The following is an 18,598-nucleotide window of genomic DNA, read 5'->3' on the forward strand; positions in this document are numbered from 1 at the left end:
TAAGGATTGCTTCGGCATCCTATTGTTCATTGGTTATTCTTACTTAAATGTATGTGTTAAAAGGAACTGCTCATTTTCTCCTTTGAACCCTGTCTGTGAGCAGGAGAGATATGTGTCAATGCAATTCTAAGAAAACATCTTTTTGACTAATATTTGATCACAAATGTGAGGGGGCGGGGGTTAAGATAACATCTAAGAGTCTATCTCTTCTAGGTCTCACTCTGGCCTCTGACTAACCGTCTCCTTTTCATCCTGTCTGTTTCTGTTTTGTGACAGAACGATAGTTACGTTATTGTAACTCCAGATTCTATGAGTATAGGCATAGCCCTCTAAGCCACGCTATTGGGTTTATCCCTTCGCGCATGCGCAGTTGTGAAGATTTTCTTTCCCGCCCTAGCGTGCTGCTCGGGCTTCAACTACGTCCGCAAATACTGTATATAAACAGAGCGGACCCGTAGCTCTGCTCCCAACATAAGCTTTTTCTTCAGCTAATGTAACCGGAGCAGATGGCCCGGATCTTAGAGGGCTACGCCTATACTCATAGAATCTGGAGTTACAATAACGTAACTATCGTTCTATTTCGTATAGGCTTCGCCCTCTAAGCCACGCTATTGGGTTAGGGCGAAGCTGATGTAGTCAATGCCACCTGCGACCCAGAGCCCACAGTGGAACATAGACTAAACTTTTTCCCTCTGTCTCTCTCTCATGCACTGACAGGGGACTGTATCAGATAATCCGTTAAAGGGTAGTATATGATTGATAATTATGGAATGCCCGAGTCCCTCCCAGCCACCCAGAGTAGGGGGGGGAGGACCCCAGGCAGTACACATGCAGTGGCACATATCATGATTGTAGGCGTGCATGGCAGTGAGAGAGGATGTGTGATAGTGACAAATATATATACATATGTACATATATACATAGGCTACACATATATGTGGGACGCCGCTCTCCTCTCGGCACCCGGCCCACATACCACGGGGCATCATCCGTCGTTGAGTGAGGATAGGACCGACTGAGTCAGAGAGGGCTCGGACATATCCCGCAAATATAAACGGATGAAAGGGCATGGGGATGCCCAAGAGGCCACCGCGCAGATGTCGGCTACTGACATGCCTCTGAACAGAGCTGTTGATGCCGATAGTGCCCTTGTAGAATGTGCCCGGATGCCCTGGGGGGGCTCCGCCCCCTCCGTGTTATAGGCCTGGGTGATAGCTTCACACAGCCAGTGAGACAGACGCTGTTTTGACAGGGCCGCTCCTTGGGAGTGTTCCCTACAGTGTAAAAACAGCTGTTGTGTCCGCCGTGCGTAAAACGTACTGTGATAACGCACGCACCAGGCACAATCGGTGGGAAACCTCCTCCACGTCGTTGTTATGAGGCGGGGAGAAAAAACCCTGGAGGGAAAAAACCCTTGACCGAAATAAATTTGTTAAAATTTTCGGTGTGAAAGAAGGGTTAGGCTGTAGGGTGGCTGCGCTCCCGTCCCCTCTAATGGAGAGACAGGACGGTGAAACTGACAGCGCACATAAGTCACTCACTCGCTTGGCTGACGTCAGGGCAAGGAGAAGCGCCGTTTTTAGGGACAGCAACCTGAGAGAGGCTTGTGCCAAGGGCTCGAAAGGAGGCTTCCCCAGAGCTCGAAGCACCAGGGCCAGATCCCATTGGGGAGTGAGAGAGCGCACGGCGGGTTTTTGTCGTCTGACCCTTTTCAAAAAACGCTTTACTAGGGGGTGCGCAAAAACCGTTCTCTCTCCATAGCCTTCGTGGCAGGATGAAATGGCCGCTGCGTAGGCTTTGACTGTGGACGGTGCCAGGTCGTTATCTACCAATGTTTGGAGATAAGTCAACACGAGAGGCAGGGGACACGATATGGGGTCTGTTTCCCTCTCCGTGCACCAGCGCTGGAAAGCGGACCAACGCGCCGCGTAACACGCTGTTGTGGAGGGGGCTCTCGTGCTCTGAATAGTGCGCACCACGGCAGGAGGCAAGCCTAACCTCTGCAAGCGTTCCCGCTCAGCAGCCAGCCCCACAGTCGCTGGGTTATCACCGGGGGGTGGGATATCGCACCGTCCAGCTGTGACAGGGCGTCCTCGCGCCACGGCAATTGCCAGGGGGGACCCGCCAGCAGCTGGACCAGTGTCGGGAACCAGGATGCGCTCGTGCGCTCCGGCGCCACCAAGATGACCGACAGATTCTCCTCCTGGATGCGTTCCAGGAGACGAGGAATCAGAGGGACCGGGGGAAAAGCATATAGGAGGGTTCTGGGCCAGGGGTGGTGGGAGAAAGCGTCCACGCCGAGGGGTGGATTGTCCCGTGCGCTCAAGGAAAACCACAGAGCGCGCTGTTTGTTTTCTCGTGAGGCGAACAGATCCACCTCCGCTTTCCCGAACCTGCTCCACAGCTTCTGAACAATAGTGGGATTCAATTTCCACTCGTTGTGAGAGGGCCCTCCCCTCGACATTAGGTCTGCCGCCCGGTTTAGTATCCCGGGGATGTAGACAGCCTTGAGGGACAGCAGGTGACTGTGTGCCCACAGCAGAAGGCTCCTGGCTATTTCCAATAGCCGGGCCGAACGTACGCCGCCCTGGCGATTTATGAACGCTGCTGCTGTAACATTGTCTGTCTGTACGACAACATGTCTCCCTGCTACCACCGGGGCAAAGTGTTTCAAAACTTTCAGCACCGTGGACAGCTCCAGACAATTTATGTGTGGGAGGGGGGGGGTGGCCATTCTCCTCCCACCACCTGTGATTCGCACATTCCCCCCCAGCCAGTGAGGGACGCGCGTGTACACTGTCACGTATGACGTCACCTTGCCCAGGGGAACCCCAGCTGACAAGGTCCGGGGGTTCCCCCAATATGACAGGTCCGACTGTAGGGAAGGAGGAATGATCAGCATTCGCCACTTGTGATGTATGAGGTCGAGATGCTGACGGAGGAACCACCTCTGGATTTTTCTCATGTGGAGAAGCCCCAGGGGGACCACCATGTAGCCCGCGGACATCATGCCCAGAAGGCGCATGACGGACAGCGCTGACACCTTTGCGCGTGGCGTGCGACAGGAGAGAGAGCAGCACGTCTTGCCTTGGTGTTGACAATGTACTCTCATAACAAGGTGCTCTCATAACAATCGAGTTTAGCACTACGCCCAGATAAACTATCGATTGTGTGGGAACCAATGAGCTTTTCTGCCAGTTTATGGCGAAACCCAGTGTCTGCAGGTGCTGCAGAACTGCCACAGTATGCAGCGCCGCCGTTTCCCGAGAGGGAGCCAGGATGAGCAAATCGTCCAGATAAAACAGGACTCTGACGCCTTTTTTCCGTAACGGCTGAAGCGCCGTCTCCATACACTTGGAAAAAGTGCGGGGGGCCAGTGAGTAACCGAACGGTAGTCGGTTGTACTGGAAATGAGCCCCTCAGAAAAAGAAACGCAGGAATTTCCTGTGTCTGGGAATGATTTGGATGTGAAAGTATGCGTCTTTCAGATCCACAGATGTAAACCATTCTTGGTGGTGCACGCATTCCAACACATGTCTGATAGTCAACATGTGGAATGGACGCTCCATGACACACCGGTTGAACTGGGACAGGTCGAGGATGGGGCGTAACCCACCTGACTTTTTTGGAGTGAGAAAGTATCGGGAATAAAATCCCTCGTTCTCCTCCCCCGGAGGAACGTGGGAAATTGCTCCTTTTGACAGCAGTTCCCGTAGTTTTGACGTCATGGCGTGATTCTGCCCGGGATGACACGGTTGTCTGCAAAACGAGGCGGGGGGGAGGCGAACTGGAGAGTGTAGCCCCATGATATCAGTTTTGACATCCACAAGTCCATGTGTGTCAGCCTGATCCATGCCGCGCTGTGTTCTGAGAGCGGGCGCGCGCATGTCTGTGTGTTGTTTACAGACATAGCTAGCAAGAAGCGTAGAGCCCGTCCCGCCGCTGGGCGAGACATGAGTAGATCTTGTCGCCCAGCCCATGGTAGGGCCCTGTCGAAAGGGTGGCAGGTCATCGTTGTCCTCATCCCGCTGGCATAGCCGGGGGGAGGAGGATAACTGAGCGGCGCTAATTGAAGCAAGTGGGCGTATGCTCCCGCTGTCTGCATAGTGAAAGAGCGGCGGAGCTCCGCGAGCAGCGGTGACCTGGTGTGTGCTTGTGTGGGGAACATCTGTCATGACATCAGCGTAATGTTCAGTGGGAACAAGGGCTAATCGGTTGGATGGAAACTGCTCTTGAGAAAGACTGAAGTGGCCCTTAAAAAGGCCGTTGTGTTTCCGGTTTCCAACCGTGGAGGGACAGATGTTCCCCGCGCCCCGTCATTGCCACCGTCGCCGCTGCTTGCTGGGTGGCTCCGAGGGCGGGTTTGACCAGGTGGGAGCCGCCTTCATGGTCCTTCGGCCCCGTGAAACCTGCCGGTCAGGGGCCGGCTGCCGCTGTGGGGGGGCAAGCGGAGGAGCGGAGGTCGAAGCCTGGGAAGGCGCAGCCACAGCAGAGGCTGTGGGGCGTTTCCTCTTATGGTGGTTGCCGCCGTAGCAACTCAGCTTCCTCGGTCGCCTGGTGGAGGAGGGACATGGCTGTCTGTAAGCGAGGCCCAAATAGCCCATCGGGAGCTATGGGGCCGTACAGAAGCTCACGTCTGACCTCCGTGGGTAGCTGTGACATGTGGAGCCAGATATTTCGCTGGGCCACAGTCTGCCACGCCTGGATCCTCGACAACGCCACCGTGGTCGTTGTGGTGAGGGTGAGGATAGTGGTCATCGCTTTGCCAATCTCTGTGGCTAGCTCCGGAGGAAGAGCCTCCGGGTTGGTGGCCATGATGGAGACGGCAGAGGCTAGCAAGGCGATGTTGTTTTGCGCCGCCAAGCCCTGGGCCGCACATTGGTTTGACCGGTCAGTAACCTGGGCGCAAACCTGATCTTGGGGGGATGGGGGGGTCAGCTTCCGGTGGCCAAAAAAAGTAGCCTTCGGGAGTAGGATTGACGCCAGGCTGTGCTCCAGGGGGGGACCGAAGGGAAGCCTGCCTCTGTGTCGCCATGAACCCGTGTGAATGGGGCATAGCGAGAGACTGGAGCCCTCAGTTTTCTGGGCTGAGCGAGTTCCACGAATGGCCGAAGCTCCGTGAAGCGCAGCCAGAGTGGAGCCCGTTTGGACGGCGGTTCCTGGGAGTAGACATCACCGCTCAAGAGGCCGCGAGTGGGGGCTGGAAGCTCTGCCGGGAGCGCTATGCCTCTCTGTTCCGCTGCCTTTTTAATGATGTCCGGCAGGTCCAGAAAAAGATCCTTGGTGGTGGAGGGTGGAGCCGCCTGTGGCAGAGGGGATGACCGCTGAGGCGGTGCCCCTGGCCGTTCTGGAGACGGGGAGAGCCGTAGTGGAAAGGCGTCAATCCCTGTCTCGTGTTCAAGTTCTCCCAGCGGGGAGGAGGGAAAACCGGAGAGAGAATCGTCATTCGGGGGAGACGAGTCATCAGACCCGTGCCCGTCGAAGACGCCCTCTTCCAGCGGTTCCAGGGCGTCAACAGTGTCACGTCGGTCTGCCCAGCTGCCGTCCCTCTCTCCGTCGACCTCAAAAGCCAGAAAAGCGTCCGCCTGCCATTGAAGCTCTTTAGAAGGCAGGCGGGCGCAAAAGGGGCAGGAGGCATCAGAGGTGAGAGCCTTGCCGGCGTGAGAAGCACCAAGGCAAGTCTCGCAGCAGGGGTGGAGATCCGGCGAAAAGATGTACCCAGTCTCACAGGAGGGGCAGGAGCGGACGCCGCTGGAGCCGGAGGTCTTCATAACCTTCTTCATAACTGCTTTGCTGAAGAAAAAGTGGGAGCAGAGCTACGGGTCCGCTCTGTTTATATACAGTATTTGCGGACGTAGTTGAAGCCCGAGCGGCACGCTAGGGCGGGAAAGAAAATCTTCATGACTGCGCATGCGCGAAGGGATAAACCCAATAGCGTGGCTTAGAGGGCGAAGCCTATACAAAATAGAACTAAGAGGTACCACGTAAAGCCCTTAGCAGGTTCACAGAAGTGGTTAAGAGGTCAAGCCATACTGACCTGGGTCTGGTGGTGTTGTGCTTTCCTGTGGATGGAGAGAGAAAGTAAGCAAGACAGAGAAAAAGAAAAAAAACAAGGAAGGAAGAATTATGAGAGAGAAAGAAAATATTGAGAGGCCATTCTTAATCCTTGTGCAGGATAATACTGACCTGAAGAATGAGTCATACTCTTAATACAATCATCTGTGAGTGTTACACTCTTTAGATGTATGGTCTAACCATTTTAAAAGTGAAAGACAGACATCAACAGTAACATTTAGAAGTTCTGTTTCTGATCATTTTGTCTTTTTGGGAAAAAAGTATAATAAAAAATACATAAATACTGAATATTTGTATCCTGATTTTTTATATATATACACATATTATCTGATCTGCTATGCTATGCTTCACAGTATGTTCACATTGGTGTCCAAGTCAAAGAAGAGAAACAGTCCAGGTCTTACCTTAGGCTTCAGCTTGGCAGAATCTGCAGTCAGGTGAGAGACAGCCACAGAGAGAAGAATACAATATGAGTGTGTGTGGTGGCTTCCTGACATACAACCTCAACTGTCAACCTCTGCTGGCCCTCATCACGCCTCAGAATGCATAAAGACCACTGTGCTTCTGCTGAGAAGGCTTATCAAAGGCCTGAGCTGCCTTTAGCTGTCTGTGTATTCAGGGAGGGTGATGTATACCTGGACTAACAGCCCCAGACTGGTGACAAAGAGATAAAGCAAAATTCCATAGCTGTTAGATAAAATGTTAATACACGAATGTGCTCAGTAAATTTCATGACAATCTGCCTTTTAGATTTTGATATTTTGTGTGAATAAGTGGAATGTGTGGCCTGATGCTCTTTTGCACAAAATAAAATGACAAATAAAACTAACATAATGTACTGTGCAGGGAAAGGCAGAAAACACAGTTGGCTTATTTAAAGCTTTCACCTAAATAATGTTAAAATTTCACAATAGTATAAAGAACACACAATTAACATACAGAGGAACATTAGAGGAAAGGTCATCAGAAAATTAGGATATGTTCTCTGAGGGACATAAATATACAAAGCAAATATTGAAATCTTGCCATTAATTGTCACGATAAGTTGTTACAGTACAGACCAAAGTGTAAAACACAATCAGTTTGGAGGCATCTATCTCACCTGTTCTCCCACAGATTCCCAGTCGACCCAGACACTCCTTATGAGCCCCCAGCCCACATTTAAGACAGAGATAACCCTGGTTAAAGATGCCCCTGGACACAATAAACCACAGCATATATTTCATGTATAACAGCGTCCTTAAGAGAAATACCTTGGCATTTTGAATTATTCAGGCTTCAGTCACAGTCTCAAGATAAGAAAAATGAAATGTCCTTCAGCTTTCCAAAACCATAAAACTGATACTGTCTGTTACAGTCCCTAGTTATTTTAATTAAACCCAGTGCTAATAAGCCATTTCCAGTTAAATGAGAGGCTAAATTCAAAAGAGTGCCTCAGGAAAACTGACTGAAGACTGAAATGTAAAATGTCATTGTGTTCCTTTCATACCTTCAATATGAAAAAAAGTATATTTTCCTAGGAACAGTACAATAACACATGCGCTTTACCATCCTAGAACAATGTGTGTAGTTACAGTTGATGTTCACCCTGTCTCAGCCTTGGTCTACAGGGACATCATCAAAAATAGAAGAGCCCGTTCATATGTCTGAATATTACCTGAGCAAGAGGTGACAGAAAGCACAGGAAGTGATCCTTTCAAATGTGTGCAGCTTGAACTGGTGGGTGTTGTGGTTGGCTTTCTCTGGTCGAATATTTGATCTGAGACAGGAAATAAAAAACAAAAATAGGTTAAATGGAAGTTAAATGAAAACAAGCGATGCTGTACAGCGATTCTGTATGTTAGCACAGCTGTGCTTTGAGCTAAATGATAACTTCAGTATGCTGACATGCTCACAATGACCATGCTAAAATGTATACCATGTTAACAATCTTAGCATGTGTTAGCATGTTGACATTTGCTCATTAGCAATAGTACAGCTGAGGCTTATGGGAATGTACAAAGTAATTAGCTAAAATATTGAACAAAAAGAAAATGCTAGATGAAAGGTCAGGGATCAAAACCACAAATGTCAACCTCATGGTGGCACTACAGAAAAAGTCAGGAGATCACAAAAGTAATTTGCATACTCTGGAGACCATGAATGTCTGTACAAAATTGTATGGCAACCCCATCGATATTTGTTGAGATATTTTAGTCTATCAAAGTAGTCTAATGACAGTGTCTCTATAGGGGGAGAAACTGACTTTCAATTTGCTTAATATACAAAACATTCTTAATCATGTCTTTATCAACTAAATAACACTACTTTGTTGTGGCAAAAACAATCTGCAATGTATTACTTAAGTAAAAAGAATTTTAACCCCAGCGCATGAGTCTGTGTAAATGAAGAGGACTTGAATCAGCCCTGACAAATCAAATTTTGAGCTGCATGTGTTAAAATGTGAGAGGGGAAACCTGCATAGCAGACATAAGCAGCCTTTCTGGAACATCAACAAACACGACTGACACAAAAACGTCTTTTTGTGTTGAACACACCATCCAAACACCACTTAAACTGAGTGCTCCCACAAGTGAATCCTTCATCAGGAGCCCACATCCTCTTTACAGGTACAATTTTCACTTATCTGAATGGTCCCCTTCTGGTTTCATTACCCAGTGCACAGAGGCACACATAGCTGTTATCAGACACAAATCCTGTATCTAAGCAAACATAAGAATGGGGTGGGAAATGGTTATTTCTTCTTTAAATTTTGGAAATTACACATAAGGTTTTGAGCAGGTGTCAAGGTCCTAGTGGTCATGGAGGTTTTCTGTACACATTGATTACCGTAATGCACATCCCTATACACTGCATTGCTTTGCTACAGTGCATAGATCAGGTATAATCCAGAACACTAAGGGAAAATGTATTCAGGAGGGCCATAGCAGTTAGTCAGCATGCATATCAGAATATTCTTTTCATACATATCCACCCCAAACAGAAAAGCATTTGTTCTGTCAATCAGACTGTAATGTAAACACAACAGTGTATACTCCTGAATCAAAATAACAAAGGATGCAGACAGGATATCTGCCTGAGAAAAACCACCCACTGTTACAAAATAATACAAAAGATATACCTCCATAAAGCACTGATTTGAAGAACCATTGAGGCAGAGTGACTTCTATGTAGTTTTGCAGCTCTTTGGAATAGTTTGTGTGTGTGTGTGTGTGTGTGTGTGTGTGTGTGTGTGTGTGTGTGTGTGATCGTACTGTTGTCAGCAGTGTGTGCTTGATTACAGCAAAGACCAGATCAAACAGTGCACATGAGAGAGTCAACACCTCTCTCGGCCTTGGAATAACATGCATGCAAAACAAAGACAAATAAACATCACACACGCATGCACATACAAGTAGTTATTTTTTCCTGTAAAACACACACACATACACTGGTCTTCTGCGTTGATTAGAAACTGTCCTCACTGTGGTATTCATGTCTCTGTGCACTTACATGGCCATTTCAAACTGATCCAGCCACTTCTTCTTCAGCTCTCCGGTCTTAAAGAAAAATTCAAAGCCTGTGTGCCCCTGCTGGTGAGTCACGTAGAATCCGTAGCACCACTGTGGAGGTCAGGAAGAAAACAGCAATCAAACTTAATGCATTTTCTTATGAATGCCCTAAAGTATATTTTTTATTTAAAAGGACCTCTGAAAATTGAAAATACTTCGTAATCTACAAGAAATTATACTTTCAGAAGACATGCATCTTTTTAACATACTACGTGTGACTGCCATGAAGCAGGTGACAAGGACAAGGAAACAGTCAAATCCACCAAAATGAAATTCATGGCTGTCAACAATAGAGCAAACTTTAGACATGGAAAAATGAACTTTTACAATCAGAGATCACACATACAAATGGAATAGGATCTACCCCAAAGAAAAAAATCAGTAAAATAAAATATCTCAATTTAGCACAAGACTTGTAATAAGGTACTCCCCAATACCCATTCTCCTACCCTACCCTATCCTACTGAGTTTGCATGTTTTTCTTTTTTATTTGTATCATAAATCTCAGATACTCATGACAGGTTGTGTGTAGGTTTAAGTGTAAACAGTGCACACTACTCTGTAATTAGGGGTTACATAAATAGATACACTGTTTCAAATACCAGAGGATGTCTACCGATCTAAATGCTATTTGTTGTGTGGCTGTAAAATAATATGTAAAAACTGGAAAGGAAAGAAAAGAAAATATGCCCAAAATAACACACCACCATTAAAGCTACAGTTGGTAACCTTTATGAAAAATAAATTATTTTCATATTTGCTCAAAGTGTCACTATATCCTGACGGTAGAACATGAATCAGAAATCTGTTTTTAAAAAATCCCATTCCTCTGCCTCCTCATTGTGCTCCTAATGATATAAGGAAAACTAGAATTACATTATAGTATCTGCCAACCAGTCAAGTTGCAGTTTACATCCATGTCTGTCCAGACGCATAAAAATATATGTAGTGAAGACTTTGAAGACATTTAACGAAAAGGTATTATTAAGTGTATTTTTTGGCAAAATCATAACAACCATTTAGAGCCGAGGAGTCTCTAACATAGCGTCAAACTATCAAACTAGGCAGCAACAAAATCAAGATTATGTTACTGTATTGCCTATTTCTCACCTCCTCGGCTCTGATTGGTTGTTTATCTTCAGGTGTGGTGGAATCTTGCAAATGACATTAAGAGCTCCAAGGGGAGGCCAGAAGAATGTGATTTTTTTCACAGATTATCTGTCTCATGTACTACTGTGAGAATAGAGTGGCAGTGTCAGCAAATATGACAAAAAGTTTATTTTATAAAAGTTATCTACTGAACCTTAAATGCCGTCATCAAATCGCCACTGGCACCAGGCTCACAGATAAACCAACAGTGAGTTGGCTGCTGTTTTTTCTATCAACATCAAGAGAGCAGTGGCTATAGGAGTTTAACCAGAGTTCTGCCCAAAGAGGACTTAAGCTGTGATGACAGCATGGACTGTATAAAACAGGATGACAGTGAGGAAGAGTCCGCTAATCGGCCTCAGAGGAACCAAAGACGCCGCTCGATCTTTCTTTTCCAAATACAGACCTGCTCCACCGCCACAATCCTCCCCCCCCCCCTTGCTCCTCTGACACAAACCCCCTCTCCCCACCACTCAGGACCAAGCACCATACCCATGGTGACAGAGCCTTCACCATCGCGGCCCCCTCCCTCTGGAACTCCCTACCCATACAAATCTGTGACTGTACTGACCTGAGGCCCGTTTCAGAAAGCAGGTTTAGTGAAAACTCTGAGTTTGTTAACCCTGAGATGAGGGAAACTCTGGGGTTTCCGTTTCAGAAAGGGAGGTTATTTAAACCTGAGAAGGAGGGGTAACTCCAGCCCATTTCAGAAAGAGAGGTAACTTAACCTCGGAGTCAGTTACTGTGGTAACTGAATCGTAGTATCATGGCTCCATTCATGCTGCCTTTTTATTGTGGTGGTGCATGCGCTTAACTCTGAGTCAACCTACTCTGAGTTGATTGAACCAACTCAAATCAGCTGTTCTGGAACTGAAAACTCAGAGTTTCCCATCTCAGGGTAAATCAACTCAGAGTTCAGGGTTAGACTCAGAGTTTGTTAAACCACCTTCCTGAAACGGGCCCCTGGACACATTCAAATCCCTTATCAAAACCTACCTCTTTAGATTAACCTTCACCCTTTTATAATATTTCATTTCACTTGCTGTTATTTGCTGGTTTTATTGTTTCACTTGCTTTTAATATGCTTGTTTTTTTATGTGTTGTTTTTATTGCTTCACCTGTTTTTATTATGCTTAATGTACTGGTTTTACTGTAGAGTGTTGAAAAGCACTATATAAATACAATGTATTATTATTACTATTATTACATCCTAAATTTAGAAACACCATCAATACTTTTAAGCCACAGTTGCAAACATGTTCTTCAACCACTGGCCACCAAGTACCTCCTACCACTGCAGCACTTAACACGTTAAATGCCTTGGGCATATTTGGTAATGATTTTCAATCAATTCCTAAACCTCTCCATTTGTGTCACCCTAATCTCTTCCAGCTTGTTGTGTCATATCTAATAACAGGAAAAGTGGTAGGGTTTACCCGTCAGTGATTGGCCAGCCTTGCAAAGTCCTGAGTGTTTTAGAGCTCTGCTGAGTGTTAAATCATTGACGACTGTGTGGGTGCTCAGTGGCACCACATTCACTCTCTGAAGTTTCATTTAGCAGAAAATGATATATAGCTATAAGCAGCCTTGGAGGACTGCACACATTCATCACCTGATATTAGCATCTCTGTCCTGCGCTGTGTGTGTGTGTGTGTGTGTGTGTGTGTGTGTGTGTGTGTGTGTGTGTGTGTGTGTGTGTGTGTGTGTGTGAAGGTACACACAGTATCTGTATCTCTGTGGATATTTGTCTTTTTCTGTGTTCCTGTGTCTTGCTACAAATTAATTCTTACACGCCTGTGTCCTTTTTGTGCAACAAAATTTTGGAAGAAAACAAAAATGACATATCCGAACAATATTACACCGTTTTGTGTCGTCACATGTTAAGTACAAGATTGCTAATTTAGAAATAATGCTAGAGACAGCTCTGAATAATGCCAAGCACACACCAAAAACACATCAAGACCATCACCATATATGTTAAATACAAGTCACTGCCATATACATGTCCTATACAACACCCAAACACACACACACACACACACATTATGATTGTACAATAGACTAAATGAGGATGATAATGGAAACCACAGAACCATCCCATTCTGGCACACTGTCAGTTTCACATTAGCAATCAGCACCAGAGTGAGAAGACACCATCTGTGGGCATACATCAATAAGACATCAACAAGTCCCCTCCACTACAATACAGCCTGCGAATTGTTCCCACAAGGTGAAAAATAGCATACTGTATAAACTGTGTGGGGTGACTGACCCTACACAGAAAGGGAGATAATATCATTCTAGATTACTCTTATTAGGCATTCAACATTTCATTTTGCAATAATATCTGCAGCCAAACAGATGTTGAATAGCAACATTTCCATACAGTAGTGTAGTTTGCTGATATGAACCATAAAAACTAATCAAAATGTGAGGCAGACAGAGAGCCAATATTCAATGCAATGTAAAGTGCACAAATACCAATATACAAGTGCAGCATATGTGTAATTATATGAATGTAGAAGTATATTGTGTTTTCGCAGCTAACTGACCTTTTTACCCTCTCTGTCCGTGGTGGGGTTGTTTGTGATCTTGAAGTAGTTGAGATCGAGTATGTCCTTCATTTCATAGTTGTCTCCTCTTCTCTTGCAAACAATGACAGCCACATCAAATAGAAAGATGTGTCTGTAAAATAAGAACACAATATGTTACATAGTTATAAATAAAAAAAATCTGCTCTCACACACTATCAACACTTGATGACTAAGTTTCAGTAAATCGACATTTAATGTGTGTTCTTTCCTGTCTGCAATCCTAAATCTTTTTTTCAGGACAATGAAGTTGAAGTAGAACAACCTGTCCTGTTTCTTCTTGTCAACACTGGAGACCATACGCACTTCACCATCACCTTTTGGTCGACCATAGCTGATTAGATTCTGATTCTGAAAGTAAAATAAGAAAGGGTTAACATGAATATGAAATATGTATGAATTATGAAATGTATTAAATAAATGCTTTTTTTTGTTTGTTTTTTTGTTTTTTGTTTTTTGTTTTTTAAATGCATGGGTAGCTCAGTTGGTAGAGCAGGCGCCCATATATAGAGGTTTACTCCTCGACGCAGCGGGCCCGGGTTCGACTCCGACCTGTGGCCCTTTGCTGTCATTGTCAAATGTCATTCCCCCCTCTCTCTCCCATATCATGTCTTCTGCTGTCCTATCAAAATAAAGGCTGAAAATGCCCAAATTATCTTTAAAAATAAAAAATAAAAAAATGCTTAACTTAAGGGTTAAGTGTAATTTTGTCTTTTGCTTAAACGTACAATATGTGATTTTCTGCCGGGTCTCTCAATCAAAACAATGGATGTAAACACAGACTTTTGATGACGTTATGAAGTGGCATTATGGGAGTTGTAGTTTAATACAATTGCTGATTAAAATAGATCTGTTCACGGATAGGTTTATTCATTACAGTTGTATCCTTGTTACGTTTAGTAACGTCTATTCATGTCATTCTGATTAAATAGCTGCAGTTTCCCCTACATAATTACGTTTTCTTGATTCGATCTGTATTGGTAGCTAACGTTAGCTAGCTAGTTGACCAGCAGCTAACAATATCACAATATATTTCACCTCAGTGTAACTTTTTGGATGTTTTCAGCACCGGGGGGAAAAGGGTTTGTTGTAATGTTACTCAACACCTCTGAGCTACTTCGCCACCAAGTATCTCTGGTGCCGAGCTGCGGCCCCGGATATACCGGCCGAGGATACGCTAAGAGACTTACTTCACAGCTGGGGCTGGCTGCCAAGTATCTTTGGGGCCGCGGCTCGGCCAAGGATACGCCTAGCTATTATAGGATGGCTGCCGGGTGTTGCTGTCGGACTCTCCCCACCATCACCTTTTGTCCACAGGACAGTCACCATTTGTGGGTCAAACATAATTGTAAAGAAGACCGCTAAAGGGGGGAAAATTTCAGCACAACACCGCGGCCAGCCAGACTCGGACGCCTGGGGCGATATGGTCTGTTTCCCCAACAGAACATAAAACTTTCTGTTACTGCCGTTAGCATCGTTATCAATCTCATCCCGACTGAACTAATACCTTAGTGGCGGGGAGTGAGGCAGAAAAAACAGGGTGGGATAGCTGGCTAAATTAACATTAGATTTGTCTTCTATCTTATCTATACAGCTAGCTAATGTTAGCTGGCGAACGTAATCGTGGGTTAGCCCAGTGCTGTTTAACGGTAACTTTACCTTGATCAAAACAATTATACTTAAAATAACTTCATGAACGCGTTGAACGATGTTGCAGAGCCATAAAACGGCCTTATAACGTTAACGTTCCCCACCGAACATTAGCATGAGCTAACGTTACTTGTCAACGTAGCACATTACGTTAAGCTGGATCAATCGATATTGAACTTTACTGTGTTGTAAATGGCATGTAATCAATGACAACATGATGCTGTGTGGCAGAAAGCAAGCTGTATAATGAGTGTTATTCTTTCTGTGAGATTGCATGATTTACGATTACTCTCGAACGTACATCTGAGTGCCAGTTTTGAGGGGAGTTAGAGGAACCAGAGGGGTCAAAGGTTATATGACGCCACTGACAGGTGACTAAATGAAACAGACCGTGTCATTAAAATAAAATAACAGATTTCTTTTGGTTTGAACGTTGCTGGAAACATTTAGGTTAGTGTAAGTACACAACTCAACAAAATATATAACATAGGTATAGTCATTTTTAGACATTTTAATGCAGAAATATTACATTTTGTACCTTTAAAAACTAAAAAAGGAAAAAGAATTATATGAATAAATTATATATAAAATCAGAGAAAATTGCAAAAATGCAAAGTGACCCAACTTTAACTCTAATGATTAGATTAATCCAGGTGAAATCAGAAAAACTATTTTAGCTTTCACCTGAATTAACCCTTTAAATCTAGAGCAAGAGCTGTGTTTAAGTTGTATCCTGTATTACTGGCTGATTCCCCCAGACTATGCCAAATTTAACTGACCATGTTATGTGAAACTTGACTTGCAAATCTGACCGTCTACAAAAAGTAAACAACATGACTTCCTGATATTTTGCACTCATATAAAGTCTATATAAACAGCTGTTGATATTAAATATTTTTCATTTACCAGGTTTTCAATAGACCTCTGGTACTGATCGATCTCCCTTATTGTCTCATTATCTCTCTTCACCTCGTTGACAAACTGAGCCAGGTCCTGGGCAACACACACACACACACACACACACACACACACACACACACAGCAGTTCAGTCTGGAGGTAGTGAAATATGTTGTACATGTACATTATGGGAAATATTCAAAACACACTCATTTGTGTGTAGATAGTGATAGTGTTTATTGATTCTCATCTAATTCTTGGCAACAACAAAAAAGAAGCAAATAAGCACAATTCATAAAATGTCGACCTATTCTTTTAATTTTATACTGAGCTCCTGTGAGCTGAGCACACATGTAAATATTAAGTAAGTAAGTATGAATCAAGCCTTCAAGTTGTCTAAAGCTATGCATTCCCTACATTTTTGTCTTCAAATCAGCTGCCTATTTAGCCCTGGCTACCTTCAGGACTGAAAAAGTAAAGTGCTCACTAATGCAAATGTCTTATCAATCCCACCCATTTGTAGCAGACAAAGAGGAGTAATTCATGACTTATTTTTTTGTCATCTAATAAAACTTGATAGTTGGATGGCAGAGACTATTTCCACTAAATCTGCCTGCTATTGGTAACAGGCTAAAATCACAATGATTACAGTCCATTTACCATAAGCACTGCACTTACTTTCATGGCATCAAGAGCAATCTTCAAGTTGCTCTTGTCAGCAGCATCGGGAGTGTGTTTGACTAGTTCCTGTTAGAGAAGGACAGAAAGGAAATGGTGGACCATGTTCACACACAAAACTCACACTCACACAAACACATTAAGCACGGGTAGTCATTATGAAGATTACTTTTATATGTGACTATGTAATTTTCATAACAAAAAGCACCATGTATACTCTTGTAATCAGAAGACAGCTAATGTTCTTAAATTAATGTTATTTGAGGGCAGAACAAGGAATTTAGGCAAAAATTGGCCAATGTGCTTCAGTAGTATAATCATTCATTTTTAATAAACTGAAAAATAAAGCTAAATAGACATATAAATAGGATTTCTAAATGCACAGAAAAAGTAATAAAACATGTGTAAACACATTTCCATTAAGCTGTAAAGCTTTATACACATACTGTCAAATGTAATTTTACTGCCAGGAATAGAAGAGAAAAAAAGGGACGTTTTGACCACATCATCCTGCCAATACCCACACATATGTCTGTTTTATTAATCAACACATGGCAGTTATTGTAGGGAGTGTAACCTGCACAGAGGCATCCTGAAATCTCATGGACATCTTTGGTTTCATTACCGTAAAAACCCCAGTCAAACAGCAAAATAGACATGAGACTGATAAGCGTATACTAGTCCAAACTGAGACATTTCCACAGCAAATATAATTACATATCATAACATAATTCTGTGGCAGTAAATTGATATATTTTACCTATGTGGGGCACCAGTTCCACCACTGTATCAGGGTAGTATATTGCAACAGCATTCTTCTTTTTTTGTTGTAGCTTTATTCTTTTTTTGTTGCTTAATTCTAGACAGATGCTGCTTGTTAATGACATGCTGCAAAAACTGTATTTGCTGTGTAACATGTGTGATGTATAGTAGAAAATGATATTAATCAAATTATAGCAATATGTGCATTATATCTAATATAAAAGGTGGGTGGAATTACTTCAGGTATGTTTGAAATTCTGAGTGTCTAGAGTGCAGCCACACTGCAAGACACACTTGCTAATTTCACTGGTAAATCTATTCCAAAATCAGGTTACTGACACTTTCCTCTTGTTTGAGGAAAATGATGTAAGCATAAATATATTGAGATAGATTGACATAATGTTACTTCATTCATTCACTCACTAAACTTTCTTTGAGAGAGGTGAGATATGAAGAAACAAAATAGAGTTTTTTTTGCCATGTGAATCTGCTAAGAAGCTGTGAAGGGAGGCAAACAAGAAGCAAAGTTGTGGAGAATGTCGCCCTCAAGTGGCCACTTTTCTACTCAAAGAAGGCCATCAAGTTGAATCAACTGAGATAATGTTAACAAAACCTCAAAAAACCAAAACCAATCTCAAAGCAGTAAAATGTCCTCTCATTTATATATATATATATATATATATATATATATATATATATAAATAAATAAAAGCAATACAATAAAATTGGCATGTATGTAATGTTTGAATTCCTTCAACAACAGGTCAAATCTGGGCAACGTTTATACTTATTATATACTTATTCCTGCCTCAACAAACACTGCTGCCTTGTCCTGGAGTTAAAGGCAGTAAGCCCCAAATGTTTCAGTGGCTCCACTTGCATTATTTATGTAGTATATGTATAAAGCGAATACAAATACATGACCAAATATATCTAAGTCCAATGTAATTTCAGTGATTAACACACCTTTATCTAGTTGGCTGATCTCTGAAATAAACTGACTTTTAAAAAGACTATTAGACATGTGATTTGACACTCTCTTTAAATTAGCAGAGTCAAGCCTCTCTACCTGTAGAAGTAGATGGTACTTGAGGACTCTCTGCATTGGGACAACCAGCAAGTCCCTCAGTGTAAACTTCCCATTGTTGGCTCTCTTTGAGCACTCCTGCAACAAATAGCATACAAATATTTATAACAGCATGAGCAATAGTGCATCATTGCACAGATAACTTGTTACTGAGTCT

The 18,598-nt window shown here is 43.7% G+C and overlaps 1 protein-coding gene across 4 annotated transcripts in view; it reads right to left on the reverse strand.

Moving 5' to 3' along the window:
* Window positions 1-18,598, reverse strand: part of LOC116045874 (guanine nucleotide exchange factor VAV3-like) — a 52,773-nt gene that overhangs the window by 21,278 nt on the left and 12,897 nt on the right. For all 4 annotated transcript variants that reach the window (XM_031293821.2, XM_031293820.2, XM_031293822.2 and 1 more), the window contains exons 10-19: window positions 18,424-18,519; window positions 16,593-16,661; window positions 15,923-16,009; window positions 13,632-13,717; window positions 13,328-13,460; window positions 9,568-9,677; window positions 7,733-7,834; window positions 7,178-7,269; window positions 6,480-6,502; window positions 6,038-6,062 (exon numbers count right to left, since the gene is read on the reverse strand). In XM_031293821.2, the coding sequence (XP_031149681.1) occupies window positions 6,038-6,062; window positions 6,480-6,502; window positions 7,178-7,269; window positions 7,733-7,834; window positions 9,568-9,677; window positions 13,328-13,460; window positions 13,632-13,717; window positions 15,923-16,009; window positions 16,593-16,661; window positions 18,424-18,519 (823 nt within the window). The remainder of the gene's footprint in view (window positions 1-6,037; window positions 6,063-6,479; window positions 6,503-7,177; window positions 7,270-7,732; window positions 7,835-9,567; window positions 9,678-13,327; window positions 13,461-13,631; window positions 13,718-15,922; window positions 16,010-16,592; window positions 16,662-18,423; window positions 18,520-18,598) is intronic.

The sequence above is a fragment of the Sander lucioperca genome, chromosome 9 (assembly GCF_008315115.2).
Source record: "Sander lucioperca isolate FBNREF2018 chromosome 9, SLUC_FBN_1.2, whole genome shotgun sequence".
NCBI classification, from domain to species: Eukaryota; Metazoa; Chordata; class Actinopteri; order Perciformes; family Percidae; genus Sander; species Sander lucioperca.